The 14,904-nt window shown below is 44.8% G+C and overlaps 1 protein-coding gene across 7 annotated transcripts in view; it reads left to right on the top strand.

Annotated features, from left to right (window-relative positions):
- Positions 1 to 14,904, top strand: part of PRR5L (proline rich 5 like) — a 95,271-nt gene that overhangs the window by 24,929 nt on the left and 55,438 nt on the right. For 2 of the 7 annotated variants that reach the window (XM_003412275.4, XM_064288267.1), the window contains exons 2-3: positions 5,254 to 5,547; positions 7,625 to 7,705. In XM_003412275.4, coding sequence (XP_003412323.1) covers positions 5,384 to 5,547; positions 7,625 to 7,705 — 245 coding nt within the window. In that variant the 5' untranslated portion in view covers positions 5,254 to 5,383. The other 5 variants (XM_064288265.1, XM_064288264.1, XM_023550707.2 and 2 more) reach the window with 5 other exon arrangements.

The following is a 14,904-nucleotide window of genomic DNA, read 5'->3' as shown; positions in this document are numbered from 1 at the left end:
AAAACAAACCCACTGCTGTCCAGTTGATTCTGACTCATAACGATCCTGTAGAACAGAGTAGAACTCCCCATTGGGTTTCCAAGAAACTGCTGGTAGATTTGAATTGCCACCCTTTTGATTAGCAGCCATAGCTCCTAACCACTATGCCACCAGGGCTCTGATTCTTAAGTAGGTGGTAGTTTATTATCATTACTTAAGCTGTGTGTGTATTTTTTTAAGATTGTTTCAGGAAGGCAGCTGACGCCTTATTCATTTTTATCTCTTTCCTTCATCTTGAGCAGTTAGGAGGCCTGTTTCATATTTAAAACTCTTAAAAATACGTTTCATAATAAAAATATTAAAAGTATATATATAGGAAAAAGAAGAGTCTCCCAGCAGGGCACACATGGCGGGCCACGCTTGCGGTTGGAAGACTTGCGATCGGATTCTGGTCCCTGACTTAACTGCTTTCTAGCCTTAGCCAACTCATTTCTCCTCAGTTTCCTAATCCGCGACTTAATCCCTGCTCAACCTGCCTTATTGAGTTGGGATGACACTTAGAAGTGAGATGATGTATGGAAAAACTTTGAGGAACATGCTACCCAGATGTGGGGGCTCGGTAAATAAACCCATGAGTTACGGCGATGGGGCTCAGAGGCCTTGCCTCCTCCCAAGTGGAGGATTTCCAGATGTTGTCGAGGTGGCCTGCAGCAGAGGGAAATGTTGCTGTGTTCCCATTGCCTTCATGGCTTGGAGATTTAGAAATAACAGGTTATTTTATTTATTTATCAAACACTTAGGTGGTTGTTGTTAGGTGCCGTCGAGTTGATTCTGACTCATAGCTACCCCTATGTACAACAGAGCGAAGCCTTGCCAGGTCCTGGGCCATCCTCAATCCGTGTTATGCTTGAGCCCATTGTTGCAGCCACTGTGTCAGTCTATCTCTTTGAGGGTCTTCCTCTTTTTCGCTGACCCTCTACTTTACCAAGCATGACGCCATTTGCCAGGCATTGTTTTAAGTGCTTTACAAATGTTTACTCGTTTGATCTTTATACAACCCTAAGGTAGTCACAATTAGCATCTTCACTTCATGTGGGAGGAATTCGAGCCTTAGAGAGGTCACGTAACTTGTCCAGGGTCACACAGCTAGTAAGGGATGTAGTATCTAATAAAGGCAATCCGTGCTTTTTCCCTTAATGGTTTCCTTTTCCCTCACCACAACTCTTTCCTCCGTCAAATTAGTCATAAAATTCTTTATGACAGCTTATTTATCTCCAGGGCATGAAATTTAAATTCTGATATGAAGTCTTGGGACTGGACCATCCTAACTAATTTGGTAGCTTTGATTTTGGTTTTCTGCTTAGTCTGGTAGCAGGGCAAAGTAGGAATGGGCTGGAGAATTAGGTGGATCATCTGGACTCCAGTCACTGGTTTGCTGCTTATGAGCTGTGTGACTTTGGGCAGGTTACTTAACCTCTTTGATCTTCAAGTAATTTTGTTTTTGAGTAAGTTTACCTATTTGGGCAGTACCTAGCATGTCAGGCTGACAGAGATGCCTTCTTGATTTCCTATTCTTTTCCTTCATCTTTATCTTGGAGCAGTGAGCTGTGGCCTGAGGATACGAGGATGAATAAGACCCGACTTCATAGAATTTTTTTTTTTTTTTCCATAGAATTGCCTAGGTGGGGGCTGGGGAACTCCAGATCAGGAGTTAGGGAACTCGAGTTCTAGCCACACCTGGCTCTCTCCTACCCTGGTGACCTTGGACAAGTTTCTTTGCTTCTCTGGGGTTCACTTTTGTCGTCTGTAAGCTAGGACCTGGGCTGGCTCTACTCTGAAGCCCCATCTCACTTGTCATTTTCTGATTTTTCATATTTAGGTCAGGACGAGCCTCTGCCTGAGGGGCCCACATTGTAGCAGGTGGGTACAGGGTGTGTCAGCTTTTTCCTTTAGGTCACTCTTGTCAGCGCTCCCAACAGCTTCTTCTCTGGTGGTCTGGGGAGGCCTCTTGGCTCGGTTCAGGTCATAGGAGTGGTGAAAACAAGGACAGTTCAGATTCTCCTCAGCCTGTCAGGATCTGAGACTCTCAACGAGTTATTTTATTTATTTAACAAACACTAATGTGGCACTTGCCATTTGCCAGGCTTACTTACTAATCTGTAGTGAACAGTTTCACATTTTTTCACCACATCAAAGATTCCGCTTCTAGATATGGCTGGCATCTGTGTCTCTTCCAATCCCACAGCGCCTTTGTACAGATTCAAAGCCTCTTTTCAATTTTACAGTCCCTAGAGGGGCAGATTTGGGAGGTGAAAAATGAGTCAGAGGCAAGCTCCTCATTCTTTGTTACTCTGCACTTGACTCAAAGCTGCGGGAGCTGCAGTCCTTGTCCTTTTGGCTGAAAATTGCCCTTATTTAGAAGAGGGACAGGCTGCCTCTGTGCTTTGCTGGATACTCAGACGACCTGGAGTGGGGGCCTGGGGAGCGCTTACTGAGAAGCAGAGGTGGAGAGGAGCCAGCCCCGTGATCCCCAGTGTCTCCTGGAGTCAGCAGGAAGGCGGAAGGTAAACACCTGGAACAATCCATTCTCACCTTTCTACATCCCTGTACAAGTGCCGGGAGTGGGAGGCAGCTCCATCACCTCGGGTTTAAGAGCCTCATGAAAGGAGTTACTATCTGTGATTACACAGATGAATTGCACTTAGCAGGCCCATTTAAAGAAAGGCAGTGAAATGGATCCTGTCTTCATAGGGTGACCTTTCTTGGGCAAAGTTGAATTCCAAAGCTCGCCAGTTTAAGAATTCCGAAGGGGTGTCCTTGGTTTTATTTCTTCTGCCCCTCGTTCATTGATTTACATAGATCTTGCCAAATTCTAGTGGGATTTGTGGAGTTATTGAGACCCTTTGAAACTTAACAGGCTTAATATGACTTCCTCGGTATTTACATGATAAATTTTAGTAACTATTGGCTCATTCTGAGCATGGGGTGGAGGGACAGAAAAGGAAAGACAAAAAAATAAAATGGCTCACAAGTCTGCTTTTCTTTTTTTAAAAAAGACATTTGAGAAGCATGGCTAGCTATTTCTTTTTTGACTCTTGGTGTTACAAGTTCACAGGAGCTTGGGTGGCGCAAGTGGTTTGTGATTGGCTGCTAACCTAACTGTTGGTGGTTCGAATCCCCCCAGCTGCTTTGTGGAAGAAAGGGTTGGCAAACTGCTTCTGTTGTTGTGTGCTGTCAAGTGGATTCTGACTTACAGGTGAGCCCATATGGTAGGGTAGAATGGCCCCATAGGGTTTCCTAGGCTATATCTCATGGAGCTGCTAGATAGGCTTAAACCATCAACCTTTCGATTAGCAGCGAAGCGCTTAACCGTTGCACCACTAGGGCTCTTCTGTAAAGATTACAGCCAAGAAAACCCTATAGGAAAGTTCTACTCTGTAACACATGGGGTTGCCATGAGTTGGAATTAACTCGATGGAAACTTTTCTTTTTAATTCCAAGTTCACTGCCATTACTGTTGCTTGCACACACACACACGTACACCCCATACTATATGATGGAATGCCTTGGTGCCCATTTTGGCTGCCTTGCTCCTCTTCCGACCAGAGCAGCATGTTTAATTTGGAGATGGTACACTGGGGCCTCTTTGTTCAAACACTGCAGCTGTGGCTTCAAAACCTTCTCCATCTTTGAGCTGGAAGGTTGACGTTGTTGGCTGGAATATCTCTTTCTATTTCAGTGTCGGTTTGGGGAATGTAACAGAGTTAGCTGGTAAGAGAGGTGGCAGTGAGAATACTTTGGGGCTAAACCTTAAACCCTCAAGAAAAACGTGACTATAATGCTGACCAGCTCCAAAACTCATTTTAAGTCAGTGATTTAGACTTAAGCTTATTAAAGAATAAGAAAACAAATTGTAGGTCCAAAGGCAAAGAGGAAAAAAAGAGATCAATCTGGATGAAAAGAGCCAATGCTTGAGGGCCATGGGTCTGCCATTCTGCTGGGCATGTCGTATCTCTCATTTCATCTCTTACCAGTCTGGTGAAGTTCATATTGGTAACAGCTGAGGACTCTTAGGTTAAGTAATTTGCCCAAAGTCACACAACTTGTGAGTGGCCAAGTTAAGACTGGAACCCAGGTTCACTGCAAAGCCGTTGTCTTTAACCACTCAGCCGTAAAGCCTCCTAGGAAACGCTACAAGGGGACAGCACTCTTGAACCCAACCCTGCAGGGTAAGTTGGATTTGGGTAAATAGAGATGAAAAGGGAAGGAATTCCGGGCAAGGGGAGCAGTAGACATGATCAAAAGCTTGGAGAGGGACTAGGCATGACATGGAACAGTATTTGCTTGTTATAAATTCCATGAATCTAGGACCATGTTGCCTGGGGCCACCATTATATCCCCATTGTCTGAGTGAGTGCCTGACACATAGTAAAACCAAAACCAAACCGGTTGCGGTCGAGTTAATTCTGACTCATAGTGACCCTATAGGACAGAGTAGACCTGCCCCATAGAGTTTCCAAGGAGCGCCTGGTGGATTCCAACTGCTGACCTTTTGGTTAGCAGCCGTAGCACTTAACCACAACACCACCAGGGTTTCTGACACATAGGTGCTCACTAAAAATTTGCTTAGTAAATATTTGTTGTGTGAATGAATACACGAACAAATACTTCTTCATAAGCCTTGAGCCCCTTGAAGGCATGGACTACGTCTTAGAAATCTTTGAGTCATCCACAGCTCATAGTGGTTAACAAATAGTAAACAATAAATATATCCTGATAAAATGAACGAATGAGTGACAGGTAAGGGAACTGATACGTGCTCGAGTGAAGAGGACTGATGCCTTGGAAAATGCTGAGCAATGCAGGTGGACTGGCATGTAAGAGTCTGTGATGGAAGGTCTTCAGTGCCAGGACAAGAAGCTCTTGCATTCTTGGGGCATTTTTAAAATCCATCTCTTAATCCACACGTTGCAGGGTCTTCTGAAACCCAGCTAGGGCCCAGATTTGATGAACATTTGTCGGAACCAGTGTCAGGCACAGCTTAGGAATCACTTTTCTGTAGGACTGCCTTCCCACTTTGAGGTGACCACACTGTTAAAACCAAAAAGAGACCTGCAAAATCTTGTGAATGGGAATCTGCGGGGTATAGGATGTTATTGTTGGGTCCCAAAGTTGTTTTTAGGATAGTTGGGCTGGAAAGTCCCAGCCAACTTCCTCTAAGATGTGGTCTGCTGTGCCCAGGAGTTCTCAATAAAAGCTACCCTCTCTCTTCAGGTGTTGGCTACATTTGTGGTTTTAAAAAAGCCTGGGGGCCAGAAGGCAGCCCTGGGAGCAGAAGCAGCCCTTTCTGCGGGCAGTTGGAACCTTCTGGTCGAAAGGAGAAGCTGTCCCTGCACCTGGACTTATGACCCGCGGCTTCCCTCCCAGCCGGCCCACTGAGTTCCCCAAGATGGGCTCCTTCCGCAGGCCGAGACCACGCTTCATGAGCTCCCCGGTGCTCAGCGATCTGCCCCGATTCCAAGCAACCCGACAGGCTCTGCAGCTGGGCTCCAACTCGGCCTGGAACAGGTAAGGGAGGCAGCTAGTGTGGATGGAGTGAGGGCTGCCAAGGACCACAGCAGTGCCAGGTGACATCTGACCCTGACGTAGCTGCTGGTTCCAGAAGGTCGTGATTTATAGTCGTGTTAATTCATGAAAAGAGCAAATTTTCTTAAAATTTCTGGAGCCTCTGGTCTATGGGAGTCAGTTAACTGGCCCATTCATCACACTCCAAACTGGATTGCACCCCAGGGTGGGCCCCTATAAGTATGTATGTGACACAGAGCCTGCCCTCAAGTAACCTACTGTCTCCTGAATGAGTGGCATAAACCAGGGACTACCAGTATCTGTAAGCCACAGGCACTTAAGGGGAGAAGCTGAGAGCTTTTGTAGGGTGTCTAGCTGACCTTTTGTACACTAGGCATGGAGCAGAGACAGAATAAATATTTCTTGCACTTCTGTGGGTACTACTTTTCCAATTTACGCAGATACTTTTTGTGTGAATTGAATGCATCATTATTTTAAAGCATTACTGAATTCTTTGTAATTTGGGTCATTATGGGGATTTTCAATGAATGGACAAATAGAGCACAACTCTTATGGTGTTAGTGGAGGGGGGAGCTCTGAAATGTTTTGGTGTTAAATGGATCCTTGTTCTTTAAAAAAGGCCAGTGACCCCTGGTGCAACCAAGATTGTAATCAGCTCCTTGCTGAAATATTGGGTTGGAGTCCCAGAGACCGAGGAGTCAAGTCCTAACTGGCCCCTCAAGAAACTAACTCTACTTAACTGCCTTACACCTTACAGGAGGGGGAATGAAAAGTGAAAGTGAGGCTAGCTTATGTGAAATTCTTCCCAGAAAAGTGCTTTAAAAAAGAGTGTTGCCATGGAGTCAGTTCTGACTCATTGCAACCCTATAGGATAGAGTAGAACTGCTTCATAGGGCTTCCAAGGAGCGGCTGGTGGATTAGAACTGCCAACCTTTTGGTTAGCAGCTGAGCTCTTAACCACTGCACCACCAGAGCTCCCGTTTAAAAAAAAAAAAAAGGAAAGGTCTCAAAAAGTTAAACATAGATTTACCATATGACCCAGCAATTCCAGTCCTAGGTGTATACCCAGAGGACTTGAAAGCAGGGACTCAAAACAGATTCTTACGCACCAGTATTTGTAGCAGTATTATGCACAGTAATCAAAAAGAGCAAACAACCCATGTGTCCCTCAGCAGATGAATGGCTAAACAAAATGTGGTATATCCATACAATGGAATATTACTCAGCCATAAAGAGAAATGAGGTTCTCTTTATAACATGGACGAACCTTGAAAACACGGTTAAGTGAAAGGTGCCAGACATAAAAGAGACAAACATTATATGGTCCCACTTATATGAAATATCTAGAACATGCAAATGCATAGAGACAGAAAGTAGATTAGAGGTTACTAGGGGCTAGGGGAGGGGTTGAATGGGAAGTTATTGCTTAAGGGGTACTGAATTTCTGTTTGAGGTGATGAAAAAGTTTTAGAAATAAATGTAGTGATGATTGTACCACATTGTGAATATAATTAATGCCACTGAATTGTACACTTAAATAATGGTTAAAATGGCAAATTTTGTTGTATCTATTTTACCACAATTTCTTTTATAAAGGCAGGGAGTTACCATTTCATATTAGCCCTGGGCCACTGGCCTGCTCTGTGAAGACAGCAGCCTCCTAGGTGAAAGAGCCCCAGTCTGGCTCCTGTTTACCGTGAACGCCATTTTGAATTCTTTCAGGCCCAGGTTGCTGGGCATGCAGTCTGCTCAAAGCAGACCCCACTGCCTGCACTTTGATTGTTGCTGCTCACCAGTAGGGCTGCCAGAGGGGCCAGGGAGGAAGACTTGCTGGCCTGTGAGAAGCCAGGAACTACCTTTGTGCATCTTCGACTTTAGTCTTCTTTCTTCTCCAATGACCCTGGGAAGGAAAGGATGGATTCCAGGGATGGAAAGCGTGGCTGTGTTTGTGGCAGGGGCTTCCTGGCCCTTCCACCTGCCTTCAGCCCTGTGCTGCTTGTTGAGATGACCCTGGGTAGGCAGATCCTCCAACCAGAGGTTAATTTCTCTTTCCCCACAGCGTCCAGACGGCTGTGATCAACGTCTTCAAAGGGGGCGGCTTGCAAAGCAACGAGCTCTATGCACTGAATGAAAATATCAGGTAGGTGGCCTGCCAGCCCAGGGCCATTTCCCCATGGGCCCGAATAGGGAGCATTTTATCTAAAGAGGCTTCTTTTCTGTTTGGTTCTTGTTGCTTTGTCTCTCAGCTATTATGTTGCTTTTGTGGTGGTTGGGTTCTGAGACCATTATCTGTCTATAGTTCTGATCCAGAGAGGATTCATCCATTTGTTTATGTCTGTAGAGTGTGTATGTGTGGGTGGGGGGTGGTTGTTAGATGGTGTTATTGTTGTTAGCTGCCATCTAGTTCATCCCCAGCTGATGGTGCCCGTGCACAACGGAATGAAACACTGCCTGGTTCTGTACCATTCCCACGATTGGTTGTGGATTGGACCATTGTGAGCCAAAGGGTTTTCAGTGGCTGATTTTTAGGAGTAGATCGCCAGGCCATTCTTCCTAGTCCATCTTAGTCTGGAAGCTCTGCTGAAACATGTTCAGCATCATAGCAACTTGCGAGCTTCCACTGACAGATGGATAGTAGCTAAGCATAAAGTGCAGTGACCGAGAATTGAACCTGTGTCTCCCTCATCAAAAAAAAATTGCCATGGAGTGGAATTCCTACTCTTAGCAACCCTATAGGGCACCGTAGAACTGCCCCATAAGATTTCCAAGGCTGTAAATCTTTACAGAAGCAGACTGCCACATCTTTCTCCTGTGGAGCAACTGGGTTCAAACTGCCAACCTTTTGGTTAGCAGCCAAGTGCTTAACCACTGCACCACCAGGGCTCCGTCTCCCTCATGGAAGGTGAGAATTCTACCACTGGACTACCAATGTTCCCCCAATAGATGGCAGCTGACTACCAATGTTCCCCCAATAGATGGTAGCTAAATAGTTAAGTGCTCAGCTGCTAACTGAAAGGTTGGTGGTTAGAACCCACCCAGTGGATCCTAGGGAGGAATGACCTGGCAGTCCGCTTCTGTAAAGATTACAGCCTAGAAAACCCTACGGGGGCAGTTCTACTCTGTCACGTGGGATCACTAAGAGTTGGAATCGACTTGGCATCTAACAACAACAACATGTGTTAGGCACCATGTTAGGCACTGTCTTAGTTACCTAGTGCTTCTGTGATAGAAATGCCACAAGTGGGTGTCCTTAAAGAACAGAAATTTATTTTCTCACAGTTCTGGGGTTTCCAAATCAGGGTCTCAACCATGTTGGTTCTTGTCTTGTTTATAGCCCTGAGCGTTTCTTAGCTTCTTGGCTTGAGAATAATCCTACATGGTGTCTACCTTCCCTTGACTACTGTCTGTCTAATCTGCCCTTTTTATAACCCAGTTGTGACTAGGTTTAGGACACACCCTACACCAAAATGGCCTCATTAACATAACAATAAAACACTATTTCTAAACAGCATAACATCCACAGCTATAGGGATTAGGATTCCAGCACATATTTTGGGGAGACACAATTGATAAAAAAAAAAAAAAACCCCATTGCCATCGAGCCAATTCTGAGTCATAGCAACCCTATAGGACAGAGCAGAACTGCCCTACGGGGCTTCCATTGGGTGGCTGGTAGATTCGAACCGCAGGCCTTTTGGTTAGCAATGGAGCTCTTAATCGCCGTGTCTCCAATTCAGTCCACAGCAGGCACCAATAAAACCTGACTGCCTGGGATTTTATTGCTACTCTTTCTTTTACTGGCTAAGTGACTTAGGCACATTATCAACTTCCTTGTGCCTCGGTTTCCTCTTATTGAAATGGGGATATTAAGTGTACCTCCTTCTATAGGATTATTATGAAGATTAAATTGAGTTACTATAGAAATAAATAATCTGTGAAAACAGTCTGACACACATTAATTACTTGGTACTTGTAGCTCTCTTTTTTGTTGTCATCATTATCATTTATCTTTGGGGATACAAACCTCAATAAGACAGTCCTGTCCTTGAGAAGATCATTCCCTTCTAGAATCTTTTTGGTAGAGCAGTGTCACCTTTCCATTTCCTCATTCAGTTACTCACTCAACAAGTATTTGAGTACCCCCTATTGGCCAGGCATTGGAGAGACAACCATGAGCAAAGACAGATGTGGACCCTGCCCTCCTGGAATTTATATTCAGTTGGGGAGATAATCATTAGTCAGCTAATCACACAAGTAAGTGTAAAAGTACAACTGTGGCAGCTGCTGCAACGTAGCCGGTGTGATGAAAGCATGTTCTAGAATGGCTTACTCTGGCCAGGGAGGCCAGGAATGGCAGATGTGATGCTGGTGCTGTGATCTGAAGGAGCAGTGGGAAGTAACTAGGTGAAGAGGGCTCCAGGTGGAGGAAGGTATAGGTGCAGAGGCCCTGTGGTGGCAGAGCAAAGAACCAAAAGAAGCCCCACGTGAGTAGAGCCCCAAGGTAAGGTCTTGATGTGGTTTGGTTTGTGTTTTGGTGAAATGAGTGTAGAGAGGCAGGCAGGGCCCAGAGCACCAAGTCTCCTAGGGACAGGAAGTTGAGCCATCAGGTCTTTTAATGCCCTGGTGTTGATTTGCCTCTAATGTGTTAAGTGCAGAATATCAAGGCTAAAGGCCCAACCCTGGAGCCGGCAGAACAATAAACAAGGCCATTATTCGATCCTGTTTACATTTAGTGAAGGCCTGGGGTGTGTTAAGGTGTTTTAAAAGCTCTGCTTTCATTAAAACCTTTAGAGCTCGTAAGTAAACAGTCATGTTAAAATTTCTACCCCATGCTTGAATTTTGCATAATAATTGCATAAATATGGGAAGAGACGATAGAGATCTTTTAACCCAAGGCCTCACTTTACAGATGAGGAAATTGAGGCCCCAAGAAGTTAAGGGACAGGAGCAAAGCTGGGTCAGCTACCCCCAGTCTCACACTCGGTTGTACTGTAAGAACTAAGATCCTGGCCTTTCCATGAAGGGTTCTAGCTCACAATAGAAATATAAACAAATACAACAGTGACTCAGGAACTTGCTAATTGTTCCTCACTTCAGGGGATCGATCCTGAAATTATACTTAAAAGCTTTGTTTGTGGGCAGCTAGGAAAGGTAGAGGCCATACCGCATCTGCCAGCCCTGTTAGCCCATGAGCTGCTCACCCTGAAGCCTTCAGGTGCCAAGGAGGTCTTCTAAGTGAGTAAAGCCAGCCTGGGTGCATCGTAGTGACCTGAAGAGCTCACCCTCTGTTCAAAGCGGCTTACCCCAGCAAAATGTGGGCCCAGTGATATCATATTTCTCAGGAAGAACTGGAATTTGAGATTGTTTTGAAAGTGAAATTTCCTGACCTTTTTTGTTTGTTTGTTTTTAATAATTTATTTTATTTTTGTTATTGTTGTTGAGAATAAACACACCAAAAACATAGTCAGGTTTCTACATATATAATTCAGTGACACTGATGACATTCTTTGAGTTGTGCAACCATTCTTACCTTACTGCGTTGCTCCTCCCCCATCAACGTAAACTCAGTGCCCTCTTAATCTTTTGAGTTGCTGTTTCTGTTTGATCCCATATAGATGGATCTTAAAAGAGCGTAACGCTCAACTCATTTTTTAATGATGATAAATAATCTGAATTTCCCCAGACATTGGTGCAGGCCAAACAAAACACATCTGTGGATTGAATTTGGGCAACCAGCTACCCCTTCACAGAATGAGCCTTTGTGTACATGGGGAGGCATCACCGATGGGTGGTGTCCGTTCCCAGATTCTAGCCCGGGAAGCCACAGGAATGGGGGAGAAGGGAGCTAACACAGATTGAAGCACCAGGAAGAGTGCTAGGCTTCGTTCACACACATCAATACATTCAAGCCTCCCATGGCCCTGGGAAATCAGCATTGTTGTCCTCCGCCACCACTGCCACCCGTTGCTTTTAAGTCGACTCCAACTCATGGCGACGCACGTGTGTCGGAGTAGAACTGTGCTCCGTAGGGTTTTCAGTGGCTGACTTTTCAGAAGTAGATCTCCAACTCTTTCTTCTGAGGCACCTCTCGGTTGACTTGAACCTCCAGCCTTTCGGTTAGCAACCAAACTATTAACCGTTTGCACCACCTAGGGACTCTGCATTGTTCTCTGTAGTTTACAAATGAGAAAATGGTGGATAAGAGAAACTAAATAACTCATCTAAGGCCACACAGCTATAAATGGTGGAGGCAGGATTTGAACTCCTGTCTGCCTAGACACTTACGCTCTTTGCGCTGTGTTGTCTTGTCAGGGAGAGAGGTTTTAGGTTGGAACAAGTTAAGCCAGTGGTTTTTTTTTAAACTTCTGCCCTCATTCCTATTACGTGGCTCTGATGAGCCCATCTTGAATCGTACGCTGTGATTCTCAACATCCCAGAGGTGAATGACGCTCCTGCAAGCCCTCTTTCCTGTGTTGGGGTTAGAGAGTGCCAATTTTCAGAAAGGTGGGATATATATATGGTAGGGGTTTGAAACTAATTGCTCAGATGTGAATTGAGTCCAGAATAAGTCAAATGTTTTAAAAACCAGTGCTTCCGTTACCCATATTTCGCTACCTTCCATCCTTTAGCCATCTCTAGTGTGGTTAAATGGGGGGGGGGGGTGGAATCCGTTGCCATCAGGTTGATTCTGAGTCATAGCAACCCTATAGGACAGAGTAGAACTGCCCCATTGAGTTTCCAAGGAGCACCTGGTGGATTCAAACTGCTGACCATTTGGTTAACAGCTGTAGCTCTAATCACTAGGCCACCAGGGTTTCCAAGTATGGTGGTTAGGACAGACATAAAACCAAAAAACCAAGCACATTGCCATCAAGTTAATTTCAACTCATAGCAACCTATAGGACAGAATAGAGCTGCTCCTGACAGTTTCCACAGAGCAGCTGGTGGATTCGAACTGGCCACCTTTTGGTTAGCAGTTGAGCTCTTAACCACTGGCTTTCCCATTTCAGAGGTCAGTTCCTGAGAACCTGAAAGGAGTCCCAGGCCTATGTGTGACCTGGAAGTTTCATTTGAATAAAGCAAGCAGCCCCACACATGCGCCCACATCTGCAAGAGCCTACATGGAAATAAACACAGCTGCCCTTATTTCAGTATCTAAAACACTGAAACAAACATGCTGCTCTCTGGCTATATATGAGTGCACGATTAGGTTTGATTTTGTTTTTCCATTTCTTTTTCCATTCTGGAGACCTGTTTGTGGAATAGATCTATAAACTCAGCAGGACTGAGGCATGACTGGGTGTCTCAGGGTGGAGGGCGAGGGAGGGTGGGAATGTCGGTAAGTCTATGGAAATGGACTTCTCGGTGCAGAGATCGTGATTTTGTTCACCCTCCAAATCATTTTGATCTTGAAAAGCAATAAACAGAAAGAAGATACTAAAGGAGAAAGTAGGCTAAGTTATTTTCAAGCCCACCTTTCAATCGATTGTGGTAGCCCTACTATGCACAAGATCTGTGCCAGGGTGAATAAACTTATTTATTTAGTTCAGAGAGAAGCTTCTAGAATCAAAGAGACCAGGAATCAAGATAGGATAGCTGTGTGACCTTGGGCAAGTTACTCCATTTTTTTCTAAGTCTCTGTGTTTTTCATTTTATAAAATGGTACAGTAATAGCATCAGTCTGTTTGAAAGATTGAGATAATGCTAAAAAGGCCCAGAACACAGGATCCACCACATAATACAGCAGACCAAACCCACTGCCATGGAGTCGATTCCGACTCATAGAGACCCTTTAAGGACAGAGTAGAACTGCCCTCATAGGGTTTCCAGGGAGTGGCTGATGGATTTAAACTACTGACCTTTTGGTTAGCAGCCAAGCTCTTAAACCACGCCACCAGCACCGTAATGGCCATTATTATTCCTGTTATTGTGAAAACGTAGCAATAATAAAGTGATAAGTGACGAGTGAGTACCACCCATGAGAGCGCAGGGTGATCTAATGAATTGCCCCAGGAGCGGTACTGTGTAAAAGATTTCTCTGGCAGTTTGGATGGGGTGTGTTCACTTTGAACTAGCCAGATCACGGACTGGCTCCTTAAAGAGTGTGTCTGGATTTGAAAGTTGGGTAGTTATTATTAGGAGAGCCAGCTGTTTCTCAACAAGCAAGAGGAAATTCAGTTATCCATTCTACTCAAGCCAAGCGGTAACGAACTTTTTGATGGATTAGCCAAGTCCAGTGTTGAAGCCTAGATCGGCTTCCCTGGGTCACCGCAGCCAGCCCGGGTCCTCTAACTGTGGAGTTAGTATGTGCCCGAGACATGTGAATTCATTTAGATATTAGCCAATGCAAAGATGACCTGGAAGGTTCATGTTTTATGTAACTTGTTCTGTAATGCAGTCCTTACACAGATAGAAACTTTATATTATATCAGCTGTTAATGAGTTGTTTTTTTTAAAAAAATAATCTGTCCTTTCTTTTAGGATAGATCATCAAAAATGAACTCTGAATTTAAGGAGGAAGACTTTGAGGTAGCTGTGAAGAAGAACTTTGGACTGAGGATGGTCCAATGCTAAAACATTATTGGATTGAGAGAAGTGGGGGATGGGGACCTTTTAAGAACAAATCCATCTGAAATGTCACACTTCATTACAATGGCAACCCCCCCCCCCGCAAAAAAAAAGAAGCCAGGGCACATGATCCGTTAGTATGAAGACCATAAAGCAGACAATTTTCTATTAAAACTGCCTTCGAAAGCAGGACTTACACGTTCTTGTATCCCTAAAGTCAAGATGTCCTTTCAGAAGAGACATATTCTGGCTAAATTCCCAGTCATCACAATCTACAATTCTGGCCTCCTCTAATTTCCATCTGCCTAGGCTGGGGCTGGCCCTACGTTTGAATTCTCCGTAGGGCCTCAACGTGGCTTTTCAACATCCCTCTCAAGCCTCACCCGTGATGTGGCTGCATTTTGGCAGTGGAGACAAGTATGAGTTAGAGGTTTGGGTTTCATCTGCTCTTCCAGGAACAGGAGGGGCCAAGCTCCCTGACATAGGACCATGCTTTTCTTGAAGGTTCTTTTCAGCCAGCTCTTCTATTCATCTTATGTGACCGAAACAAGTTAGAAAATTGTGAAAGTGTCTAAGATTTATGTTTAATGTTTACTGCACATATTAACTCCACAGATGACCCGGGCTGGCTGCGGTGACCCAGGGAAGCTGATTAAGGCTTCAATACTGGATTTGGCTAATCCATGAAAAAGTTCACTACCGCTTGGCTTGAGTAGAATGGATAACTGAATTTCCCCTTGCCTTTTTTTTCCTCCCTGTGGAAAGGAGAAA

This window comes from Loxodonta africana, chromosome 7, assembly GCF_030014295.1.
Source record: "Loxodonta africana isolate mLoxAfr1 chromosome 7, mLoxAfr1.hap2, whole genome shotgun sequence".
Taxonomy (NCBI): domain Eukaryota; kingdom Metazoa; phylum Chordata; class Mammalia; order Proboscidea; family Elephantidae; genus Loxodonta; species Loxodonta africana.
This window is presented reverse-complemented; position numbering and strand designations above follow the sequence as displayed.